We start from the raw sequence: 13,252 nt of genomic DNA on the forward strand, positions 1-13,252 counted from the left end.
TTACCCAAATTGTAATGGAAAATGATAAACAAATTTAAGAGGTCATTTATTAGTCTCCGGCTGCCAAATGAGGGCAAAACTAATGCAAAAACACTGCACCAGATTGATCAAACAAGAAAACCCTATTGCTTTCAATGGGAATGGTTTCCCCTGATAAATCAGGTGCAATTTTGTGCCCTAGGTTTACAGCTGGGAGACTTTGATTAAGAACTTCTTAATGGAGAGATTCACTAAGTGTTGATGCAGTGCATTGCACATTGATCCAGCGGTAACTGCTATTAATTTAAAGGGTAGTTAACGCCTTATCGAGGTGTGATACACTGCATTGGCATTTAGAGAATCCGGACATACGTTCCATTGTTCCATCCGTCAAAACACATCAACTGAATGTTTTAAGGGTTTGTGAAACATGTAAAACGCAAAATAACTACAACTTTTTGCCTATGTCCCACAGAATAGTTTTTGTTAATATGTATTGTTTTTCTTCAAGATATCATAACAGTGAATTAAATAGTGCTATTCTTATATAGTGCTGTATGCAGCACTGTACATAGAACGTTAAGGTAAGGATTGATGTCTGTAAGAGCTTAGAATCTAATTGCTGGTTCCTGGAGCACAGAGAGATGAAGTGACTATGCAAAAGTTACAAGTTGCTGACACTAGGATTTGAATTGGTCTCACCTGCTTCAGAGCAGTGGCATTATCACTGTACTACTCCATACTACACTTGGGGCCAGCTTTAGTACGCAAACATGGGGCACTGTCTGAACATACGGTGTATTGTGCACACACATACAACACTTTCTCAAATACATACAGTACATGATTTTATAATGATGTGGACTTTGCCCTCCTCCCCCTCCCCCATTTTGGCTTTGGGTTCTGTTTTAATAAGAATTTGTGTTTTAGATTATGGTGATATATGTATGACCCTCTGTGTATACCAAGCAACACCAGAACACTTCCCCCTAGCAGGTTCCTCTCTATGGACATGTTTCTGTGATTAGCCAGTAGCAAGGCTGGTAAAGGAGGAGGGACTATGAGGGAGAGTGCGCCTTTACCCTGGAGTGGCCATGACAGTAAGCAGATCTGTGTGGAGCTGAGAGAGTGCGGCTCTATCCATAGCCTCGTGAGACTGGAGAGCTGATTAGATGGATAGTCCAGCTGAAGAGAGCCGGAGCCCGGAGAGAGACTGACGATGGTGGGGATCCCCCGACACGTCATAGGAACAGTGGTACCACAATACACACCTTTTGCGAAGTACAAGCCTGCAACCTACAGTGAAATTACCCCGAGCTCCAACGATGTACCGGTAATGCAAATATAGGGCTGACCACCCAGGATTGGGATGCTTATTACATTGACTATAACACACATACATGCGCAGAGTTTAGGTTAACTGTAATGTTATGATTTATATTGTGCTTTGTATGTAGTGATCCTATGCCTAGGATCACATGGTCACGGATTACCTGTTTTCTAAATCTGCATATCTTATACATAAACCTGTTATACATCCAAGTGTTGTGTCCCCTTTGTGGCCCCACGCACGTGTGGAAGCTAACATAGGTAACGGACTTAAGCCCCCGTATCACCAACAGGCATCTGAACAAGCTCCTCACCCCTAACACATGCAGCACTTATCATCTGAGATCTGACTCCAAAAGACTGTTCATGGTCCCAAGGCTCAACAAAGTACCCGGCCGCTCCTCCTTCTCTTACCGTGCACCCAAAATTGGAACAACCTACCGGAGACTCTCACATCCACCACCAGTTTAAGTTCTTTCAAAACCAAAGCTGTCTCACATTTTAATCTGGTCTGTAACTGTTACTGTACATACGCCCATAATATATATTATCTTTAAGTATGCATGAAATGTCTTGTATATAATGTATACCCTGTTCACTTATGTAACTGTATTTGTAACCATGTATTATTTGTCATTTAACTCTTATGCCCAGGGCATACTTGAAAACGAGAGGTAACTCTCAATGTATTACTTCCTGGTAAAACATTTTATGAATAAATAAATAATAGTCTGAGGTATAGTAGAAACAAGAGAGGTTACATATGAATTTGTAGGAAAATGGGGATTTGATGCAAAAAAAAAACCAGTCATAATCTGGGACTGTTTTTTTTTTTTTGCTTCCTATAAGTATATATGCCATTAACAAACTATTATTATTAAACTATTTATTAAACATAATACAGTTTAATTTGATGTGCCTGAGTTCCTATCATAAAATATGTATCCCCCCTCCTGGATGGCTACTCTTTCTATAAGTGGTTAACTGGGTGGGATCTCCCCACCTCCCAATCTTCCCCCTGCTCTCTCTTCCCCCCCCCCACTCTATCTCATCCCCACCTCTTTCTCGTCCCGCCTCTTTCTATTCCCTCCTCTTTCTCGTGCCCCCGCTTTCTATTCCTCCCTCTTCTCCCCCTCTTTCTCTCTTACCATTCTTTCTCTGCCCCCTCTTTCTCTCGTTCCCTCCTCTTTCTTTCTGTCCCTCGTCCCTCTCTCTCCCCCTCTTTCTCTCCCCTTCTCTCTCTCCCCTTCTCTCTCTCCCCCCATCACTCTCTCGCTCCCCCCCCCATATCTCTCTCTCTCTCTCTCTGCCTCTCTCTCTCTCTGCGAACCTGTTAGGAAGTTGGGCCAGAGTTCCGGGCGGCCAAACTTCCGGCATTGGCCCGATGCATCTGGGGGGCCTGGTGGCTGAGAAGACCTGATGTAGAAGTTGTGCCCAACTTTTTGATGGGCTGAAATTCCAGCATTAGGCCTCGTTCAGGGTGCCAGCTGCAGGAGTTGGAGGGAGGGCGGCAGTGCGGCAGTTTGCTGGGCGATCTGTGTTTATCCCCTAGCAGACTTTTCAGCGTTGAGGAGGGGGCGGGGTTACACACGGCAGGTTAAGTATCGAGGTTGCAGTCATGAAATCATTCTCAAGAATGATTTCATTGGCTGCCTAGGTCCCTGTGACGCTGTTGCAGCTTCAAAAACGAAATTTTCGTTTATTGAAACTGTAGCCAGCGTCAACTCCGGGCTTCGGAGACAGGGCAGTTGCTACCCTGACAACCAGTATTCAAATTGAATACTTTGTTTCTCACGGCAGCACGCACGGCAGCACGCCCTCCCTCCGAAGCCAGCACCCTGAACGAGGCCTTAGCCGGCCGGGGCCCCACAGAGCCACCGGACACTTGTCCCAGCTCTTCCCACACACACCCGCCCCTCTGTCGGCAGCCCTCACAGGATGTAACAATGCCCTCTGTTCCTTGTATTTTATCCATGCATTATCAGCCAGTAAAAAATGCCGGGTCTGGCTAATGAATAGATCTAAGACATGTAAAAAAAAGTTTCATATGGTTGACAGAGAAGACTGAAGAGCAGTAATAGGAGTATAGTAGTGAGAGTTTAAATGTATTTCTTTGTAACAATAACATATTACAAATGTTAGGCTTTGGATGCTTGCACACATTTATGTTGCCTTTGGTTACATTTCATGACTCTTCTAGTTTCTAAGAGTTTCCCACTCCTCCTCTAGTTTATAATTTACAGAAAATCTCTTTCTACCTTAACTACTTTGTAGCTGTATGGCTCTGCCGGACATTTGTCTGCGTTGTGCTAATGTCCAGTTCTACATTAATGAGTTAAAACCAATGAAGCAATGCGTGGCTAGTTCTGGACCTGGTTGTTTCATTTTTTCGATAAAACACATGCCTAGGGAATCGACTCCCCACTTGCTTTCCCAGCTGCTGATTGTTGAAATTTGGAGCTCCAAAAACAGCAGCACGTAAGCATTATAACCGTTTGAAATGAAGAGAAGAGCCCCAACTTTGGCTCCTCAGATGCACCAGTCTTCTCAATTTTCTAAGCTTCTACATGGGAGCACAAAGGACCAGAGGCACAGGATGGATTTTACCTGTGGAGGTGGAAGAAATAAGCTTGGCAGCTATCCAGCAGGGATTCCATACCCAACGTCACCAGGAACAGTGTTTAAGCCTTTGAAGTTAAATAAATGTGCTTTGCCTAAGGTGAGTCAGGGCCTATGTGCTTATTAGTTAGGTTGTAAAATAGTGTGTTAAAATGTAAACATCATTCAAAAACACATTAAGCAGCTGGTCGTGCATGTGTTTGGACATACTCTTTACAATTTAATAGGTGGCAGCAAATATTTTAACGTTGATTTTGCAAAGATTTGTACCTTTTGCACTTTCGTTCTTCTGAGGCTTAGAGCCTCTCTTGTTATACCTTATATTGATCTTTTCCCACATCATACTTACCAACAAGGAAGCAATAACAGTTTGTTCTTTGAAGCTCTGTATGCCTCCAAAATGTTTTGTGTTTGGACAAAGGTTTACACGTCCCCAAAAAAATAAGTTAACAACCATCATTAGCTAAAATGTTAAAGTTGGAATTTGTATGGAGATATTTGGACAGCCCACCGATCTATTTCTGTCTCCCTCAGGCCTGATTTGTGGTGGGGAGGCAGACTAATCTTATTGTAGCCTTGGCAACAAATCCAGATGTGATGCTTTTCTGTGTGCCGTTTACTAAATTATGTGGGACAAGCTGAAGGCGAGCACAATGTAGTCTGCTAAAGTATACACTGGTATCCCAAGGCGTTGCTAAGAACAATAAATGTCACGCTTCCCCTTGTCTTTGAGATTTGGCTGCAACAGAAACCAGAAGCTTTTTGGATGTATTTGAAAGGCTATCTGTTTGTTGTTATCTTTCGCCTATATTTATAATGTTTGTCGCACAGCGTTTTTTTCTGTCGCACTATTTGTCATGGCTTTAGATACCGGTGGCAATTTTTTTTTATTATTAAAACAGCAGGTCTTCAGTTTGCTTCTTGTTTACTTCTACCAAAGCTGTTAAACAAGCTGGCATCATTGAATAGAAAGCTATCACTATATATTCATGCTTTTTCTTTCATTAGGACATTTTTTTGGAATAAGAATTACCATGTGAATACCATTCTCTGTACCTAGAACCTGTAAGCATACAGTAAAGGCTTTTAATAACACATGAATTAAATAGAAGTAGCCGCTAGTCCAGTTGCAAAATAAATGAGTACTTCAGTATTAGGTGATATCTTTCTATTTGGACTAACAATTAATATTTAAGGACAAGTTTTTGAGAGTTCTCTTCTCTTCCTCAGGTCAGCAATACTGACGTACAAGATTCCATAAGTTTAACACAGATGTAAAGTCCAACATGAGGTAGAGAAGGACTGGCAGAGGGAATAGTAAATAAACAGACAGGAAAATAAATGGATGAAAGGGATAGTGAGAAATTGAGACATGTGGAGAGCATTTAGGGCCATACTGTAAATCCATCAGCAGTGTAGCGTGCAGGGGGGGAGGGATTAAATGCTGGGGGAGCGTGCAAGGCCTCTGTGTCCCTTACCTTGTTTCCGGCGTCTTCTGGCGATGCGTCAAATGAGGTCACGTTGCGACATCAGAAAACGCTGGAAGAAAGGTAAAGGGGAGGGGGGCGCGTAGGCAGACAGACAAAAAAGTTTGCGCCTGGGTTAAAGTGCATAGCCAGTAAACCTTCCCACAAACAGCTGTTTTGACCTTTTGGGTCTTGTCAGTGTGAGGTTAGTTATACTGGAGTATGTTTCAACCACAACTTAAATAAGTTACGGTGGGTAAAAACATGACAAAAAAACCTTCCACAGTATAGCATACTGTACAGCAAATCAAAATATCACTTGTGAGCACATTCACATCTCACAGGTCTGCAACTCTGCTTTTCACCATTATTTCCTAGCACAGGGGAACATCACGTGACCCCGAGGTGTCATTTGACACCGCTGAAGACAAGGTAAGGGACCTTGCAGAGACCTCACATATTTAATTTAAATACCTTGGGGAAGAGTGCGGGGCCTCTGCAACTGCTGCAACCCCACTGAAAAATCTTGTGCCCCCCAGTTTGCACACCCCTGTCCTAGCATACAGTGATTCCAATGTGTAAGAAACCCCATATCAGTATTATGTCCCTCCTTTTTTTTTTTCTTCTTTTTTTCAGAAAGCATTGTCATTTTGAGTTCAATTGTTTTGTGTTCTTCAGTGCTTTTAAACATTCTTTTGATCATTTGGATTTTTAAATAATTTATGAAATGATTTGGCTGTGAGAAGTGATATCCCACTGGAGTGCTGTATCTTCCTTCATGGTGTGTTATTGTGTCTCTGTAGGTTCATTCTGGTTGGAAGTTTTTGACTGATTTCACTAATATAGCATGCTTGTTCACATTTTCTGCATTGAATCATACTGTATCACATTTCTGCATGTGCAGCAGTATGATCCTTTCACATTGATTGTTCTATGTTTGCGACTGGCTGTGGGATCTTGGTGTATATGTTTACAAAGTTTGAAGTTTGTTTCATGATCTTGTGCCATTCTTGGTGTCGTTGTAACTTTTTCTGTTGACTAACATCTGTCTGAGATTTGGCGGTTGCCGGAATGCAAGGATTGGAGGTTTAGGGAAGATTTATTTTAATGAGTCATCCCCTTTCAACATAGATTGCAGTTTTTTTGGGGTATGATTGTTTCCTTCTTTTTGTTTCAGAGCAGGTGTTCTCGTCTGGCATTTAGCACAGATGTGATTTTTGTGGCAATAGTCTATGGCTTGTATCCCATTGGTTTGAATTATTCAGTCAGGGTTATGAGGTGTCTGTTCTGGTCTTTAGTGTCAGAGCATATGCAGTGATATCTTATAGTCTGGCTGTGTATGAGGGCTTGTTTTGTATAAGTGGGGTGGAAGCTGAAGTTATGGAGGTAATTACAATAGTCTGTGGGTTTCTTGTATACAGATGTGTGTAGTTTGCCATTCTTCAGGGCTCGAGTGAACTTTCAAGATACAACTATGTTTGCCAAATAATCTCTTTTCAGCTTAATTGATGGATGGAATGAATTAAAGGACTTGTAACTTTTTAGATTGTCTTCACCTACTGTCCATTTGATAAATAGATAATCAATGTATCGCTAATATTTGTAATGTTTATGAAGGCATGTGGTTAGGAATCTTGGTTCAAGATTTGTTATAAAAAGATTTGTATATTGCGGTGCAATCCTGGTGCCCATTGCAATCCCTATTAGTTGTACAGGTACATTTTCTTTGTTGAAGCTGAAGTAGTTGTGTGGGAGAGTAGGTATTCCATAAGTCTGGTAATTACTTCAGCACTGTATTTCTGATCCAAGGAATTGCAAGCATGCCTCAGTGCCATCCTTGTGGGAGATGTTATTGTACAGGGATTCTACATCCATGGTAACTAGTAATGTGTTGGATGGTAGTTGTTTGATGTTGTTAAGTTTATTTAGGAAATCTGTGGTATCTTGTATGAAGCTGTTGGTGTTTTTGACTGGTGAGTTTAGGATGTTCTCCACTAGGCCTGATATTTGTTGAGTGAGTGTATACATACCTGTTATAATTGGTCTGTCAAGTTTTCCTGGTTTGTGGATTTTGGGAAGCATGTAAAAGATACTAACTCCTGGGTTATTAGGTATTAGTAGTTCCAATTGTGCTTGCAGGTGATTAGGGAATGAGTTGATGAGATTCCTGAGTTGCTTTGTATATTTATGGGTTGGATTGTGGTCAGTTTTTGTGCAGTAGATGTGTCTGTGAGTTGCAGACAAAAGAAGTGATCAACGGAGCAACAGCCAGCAAGCAATTACACGGGAACCCAAAGTTTTAGAAACATATAACAATTCATTTATTGAGGTCATTAACAAAGTACAAAAGGTCCTTCTACATGTTTTGCATCTGAGTGCTTTTTCAAGGAAAAACTAATTGAAAAATTGCAGCTTAGGTGCAAAACATGTAGGAGGATTTTTGGGCGTCTTGTACTGTTAACAATATCAAAGTAATTTTTATATTTTTCTAAAACTTCGGGTTCCTGTGCAATTGCTTCTGGCCGTCGCTCCGCTGATCACTTTCTTTGTCTGCATACAGTACTATGTTTCCAGTCAGAGGCATGCCATTAAGAATTATTAATCAGCAAATTTGCTTCAACAGTAAAAGAAGAAGCATCACCAGTAACCCGGGGTTCCTCATATGAGATAAGCTTATTACTTTCGTGTTACTATTATCGTTTATTTGTGAAGCGTCAACATATTCCGCAGCGTGGTACAATGGGGGTACAGAGTTAAGTATATTACAAAAACAAAAATGGTTGTATACAGGTGAGGACAAACATGCACAGATAGATACAAAGAGGTAATGAGGGCCGTACTCCTGAGAGCTTGCAATCTAGAGATGTTCCTCTTCTTGTTGTTGCTATATTATAATTATCATTATGGGGGCTGCTCACTTTTTTTTTGTGGAAATATTCTTCTTTTTTTTATCTCCTGAAGAATTCTTCTAGATCTGAGTATAATTGGATTTGATCCAGTTTGGTGGTGGGACAGAATGTTTGTCCCTAAGGCTGCGTCCATAGACACTGCAGCCGTGCAGAGGCGTGCAGAGGCTGAGGGAAAGCCTGGCCTTAGTACGCGCGCCATCTGGGGGCATGTCTATGGGCGGGCCAGTGACGTCACAGAGCTGGTTCGCCCTCATTGGGCGAAACGCTCACGTGACCGCCCTATCGCGCGAGAAATCAGTTTTAATTGATTTCTCGCGCATCGCGCACCCTCTCCCGCGCACCCGCACGCCATATAGACGCGATCACTGCCTTTAGGCAGTCTTATCGCTCAGCGTGCAGACGCGTCCGCGCGGTCTGCCTATCTTTGGACGCAGCCTTAGAGAGAACTGAAATCTCAGGTTTTTACAGTTCATATTAAGACATGTTTATAACTCCCAGGCAGGCTGTGTGTTCTTCTTGGTTGATGATGAGTATCTGTTTTGAAAGATCATTTCATGTTTCTAATTCTAATTTACTATCAGGCTGGTAATTAGTTGATTTTACAGTAGTAATATTGATTGGCATTTTGTTAGTTTGAAATATCTTATATTGTGTCCATGGTCTGCTGTCATATTTGAAAAAGCATTGTAGTGTATTCTGTTTCTTAAGGCCGTGATTATACCAAAAGTGGCCGGCGGCGCCATGCTGCGCGTCACCACGCAACTCAAAAACAACTAGCAACAAGACAATTATAATGTACATACCTGGTGCGACGCTGACAGGAGAACAAACCAGGGAAATTGTTTTCTTCAGGCGACGATCGCATCACGTGAGCGGTTCAGCCAATGAGGGTGAACTGCTCACGGCCACGCCTCCGCCACACCTCCCTGTCTCCTCCAGCTGCCTCCTGCCTGCAGTGCACATGCCGCTTTGTTGGATCGCATTGCTGACATCACCCGGTTGTGCGCACGCCCAGCCGGAGCTGGTATGATCGTAGCCTAAGTCGCACTGTAGTTTCTTGTGCAGAGTTGTGTATTTTTTACATTTTAATATCTGCTCATTGCTCAGTTTCTCACTGGTCGGTTTGCAGAGTTGCTCAGCGTAATGTCAATTGCGCGTTGTTGCAAGTGGGTTCTTGATTGTAAGTTCATTTGGAATCAGGTTCCTTCTCTTACATTCTGATAAGAAGTAGATGTCATTGTTGAGTTGTGTTTCTTTTGTAATCCGTTTGGTCAGTTACTTTTTCATGCAGATATGAGGTATCTTCTATCATGAATTAAATTGACGTAGCCATGATAGTCTAGATGCGAATGAGTACCCAAATGAATGAGTACTTCAGTATTAGCTGATACCATTTTTATTTATTAATAAAACACAAAAAATTGTCAATAGTGAGCTGAACTTCCTTTAATTCAGCTCCGGGGATCCCGTTTCTTAAGATACTTGCCTCTATAGGAGCTTCTGATACTTCCTTTTTCTTTTCTTCCTTTTTCTTAAATCTTCCATATTTAAACCTCCATATTATTTACCCAGCTGGGGATCGTACCAGGGGCACTAGTATCTTGGGAAGCAGGGGATCCCCGGAGCGGAAATGTGGTTCTGCTCCCGAGGCCATCTGCTTACCTCCTAGAAGGAAAAATAAACCCAAGGTGGAATCACATCAATCATGTTTGCAAATTATAATAATTTAAGAGGTTGAATTTTCAATTTTAGGTACACTAGTTACAGATCAGTACTGTTTGACTCAACATTTCCACATTTTCTTACTTTGTTTAAAACTATAGTACTTACTAGCATTAGAGTGTAAAGCCTTGTATCAGGTTTTCCTAACATTGAAGATACATTTTGCAGGGTTTTGTAAATAAGCCCCCGTTTACTACATGGATTTTTTTCCTGTGGTGATTCTAGCATAAAGTATAATCAAGTTTCCAGGTAGTCTGAGTTATGAGTTGTCATAGAGAGACACACACTGAAGTATTGTTATGCTTACTGTTGCCCCGTAAGTAAATTAATAAAAATGATCTTCACTTTTGTGATGATAGGAGGAGCATGGCATCCCCATGATAAAATCCTGTAGCTCCTCACACCCAGTGAGCTCCTCACTACCTCCCAACAGCACTGCCAATGTGCATATGGAATCTGGCAGTTTTTAGAAGGCTTCTATTGTTATCAAGAACGTCAAACTTGAGCAAAAATGGCGCAGCTGCAGTGGTAATTGTCACTATTTTAGGCATTTGTTACAGCCCTGGCATAAGCATTTGCGCACTTCACAAATATTCTTTCCACTGTGAAGCGCAGCAAAGAAATTTTTATGATCGCGGAACAATGTTAACAGACTTTATTGAATCCGGCCTATTGAATTAGGTGGGAAAAAAATGGAAATGTATCACTGTGGAGCAATTCAGCCCTAAATGTTTAACTTGCAGTGTTATGACTGAATGCATATCCATTCATACATTTGATTAAGGCAAGCCATGCTGCTCCTGATGCTCCAGAAGGTAACCTTTACTTGAAAGTGTATGCACATCTGTCCACTCTTGCCTACAATGAATTCAAAGTAGATTTCTAAGCTACGTCTAAGTAACAAAGTGATGATCCTATTGTAGCTATAAAACCACAGTGAGCTGTAAATGTAACTTCTGCCCATTCCATTGTTCAAGCAAATGCAGCCATATTGTGCTGATTGCTATTAAATTAAAGCAGAAAGGGAGAAAAACAAACGTGGCAGCCAGTGGTACCAGCAGGGATACTGACTACCTTTTCTTTAGCATTTTGGGAGTCAGAAAGTCATTGCAACCATCTGACCCTGGATAACCTTTCCAGTGCCTCAATGTGCAGATTCCTTGGATGAACTCAATTAAATACAACTTTTAGCATTAATGGCTGGAAGGATTTCACTTTGATTGCTCAGTGCTTGGTGGTCAGGAAAAGACAAAGCAATCACTTTTGTTCACAGAAGACAAGTTAACATATGCTAGTTAAAGATTAGTGACTCCCTGTTTAATTTGGTGTACGGAAGGCACTGTCTTTAAATGTATAAGGAACTTCAATAACAATAAGCATCTCAAAAATAACTACATGTATGTTTTTATTTTACATTTATTTTACTCTCTATTATGAGAATAAATCCACATTTATTAAAATAACATGTAATTAAAATTCTTGCTCAAAACATTAAATATTACAAAAAAACACACTTACTGTAACACAATAAAGCTTATACTATACTAGATTTATTGTTATGAAAAAGCAGTAAGACCATATATATAGCATTTTAATGATTGTTTTAGAGTTTAAGTTAGGTTTTAAGCTTACATTGTCAAATATATTAAATAACTCTAATAACCCCAGCAACAAAATCCTACAGAATATACAATGCACAGAGGTTTAGTCAGTGGCTAGAAAATAACCATACCTTTTAGTCTGGGACTTTAAAAGGCTTTCTTTCTCATCATTTTTTAATCAGTACATTTTTCTATTCCTCAGGAGGGATGGCATTCTTTAACTTTGTATTCATGGTGTAGACAATTATACACAATAAGGATAGGTGAAAAAAAAATCAAATTCCCCCCATCCCCCACTCAGTTCAAGGTACAGCATTTTATAGCAAAAATCCAGAGATATCGGTTTGTAGATCTTATGTTTATGGGGAATGTATTAAATGGTTGCTATTTTCTATCAAAGTTATGTTTTTTTGTGCATATTAACTATATGTTGATTTCCAAGAAGAAACATGGGCGTTGCTAGGGCAGGGACATAGCATGCAAGGCCACTGTCATTTTCGATATTCTGCTCTTCAGAGGCGATTTGAGGCATAGTAGGCGGCATAGGATGAGGACTCAGGGGGTCTGCCGCAGCAACCCTCTCCAACCAATCCCGCCCAAGGCAGCAAACTCCCCCTTAGTGCCCCACTACCATGGCTAAATACCCTGCCTCATGAGAAATCCTGGCTACGCCTCGGAGAAGAAACAAAAATATTGTAGTGTCTTAAAATCCACACCCAAGACTGTCCCAAATTACAGGTCTGTAAGACAAAACAAATCATTTGGAAATAACTGTAGATACCATAAAAGGTTTGTTAAAATCACTCAAAGTAAGCTTTTTTAAAAATAAAGTATTATAGGTTACAATTGAAAGCAGCTATTATCTCCAGTATATTGCAGGCTCATGTACCCTTGTCCCAGTTGTACCTTCTAGATATGTACAGTAGAAGCGTTATACTAGTGTAATGGGGTTCCCCTTGGCACCCCCCCCCCCTCTCATTACCTCCGCTGCTGGGGTGATCGCGGGTGCCGCCGCAGCCAAGCGGCAGACCCGCCGGTATTCCTGGAAGGTGGGGGCTGAGCAGGGAGCGCTCTGGTGCTCTGGAGGCTCCACGGCGGCCCGGCAAGCACAGGGTGCTGCCATGTCTTTCCCCTTGTGCATGCGCAGGGTAGATGCGCAGCGGGAGACCCCTAGTAGGTCACGCATGCGCAGTATAAGCACGCGAAGCCATGGCGAATAGGAGAAGGCTCTTGGCAGGGACTACAAGTTCCATGAGCCTCAGAAGCACACCACATGACGCCAGGGAGCAAATAGGGTGCGAGGATTCCATTTGAAGGGGAAGTAAGGGGTTGTGCAGGGCACCACGCTAGTCAGTCATTGCCAGGAGAGGCTAGGGCTAGGTGTGAGTGTGCAGGGGTCAATGACCCACTGCACTAGGCCAGAATCCCCCTAGGCCCCAGTTAGGACCCTGAGGCACCCTTCAGTTTGTGGCTGCTATAGGGACCAGCCCTAGGATAGGGAACCTGCCCCATTAGAGCTGTCCAGATAGCTTAGGGACACAGTGAACACTGCACTCCCTGAGGAGAGGTCTGGGAGCAGGCCTCATCAAAGAAAGAGACATTATCCTGGTAGAATCGCCTGGAAGGA

General features: G+C 41.9%; 1 protein-coding gene across 1 annotated transcript in view; it reads left to right on the forward strand.

The window, feature by feature from the left end:
* The first annotated feature begins 3,808 nt into the window (after positions 1–3,808).
* The window catches only part of C5H12orf42 (chromosome 5 C12orf42 homolog), a 456,508-nt gene continuing 447,064 nt past the window's right edge, over positions 3,809–13,252 (forward strand). Inside the window, exon 1 of the mRNA XM_075599098.1 lies at positions 3,809–4,027. Coding sequence (XP_075455213.1) covers positions 3,809–4,027 — 219 coding nt within the window. The remainder of the gene's footprint in view (positions 4,028–13,252) is intronic.

The sequence above is a fragment of the Ascaphus truei genome, chromosome 5 (assembly GCF_040206685.1).
Source record: "Ascaphus truei isolate aAscTru1 chromosome 5, aAscTru1.hap1, whole genome shotgun sequence".
Classification (NCBI taxonomy): Eukaryota; Metazoa; Chordata; class Amphibia; order Anura; family Ascaphidae; genus Ascaphus; species Ascaphus truei.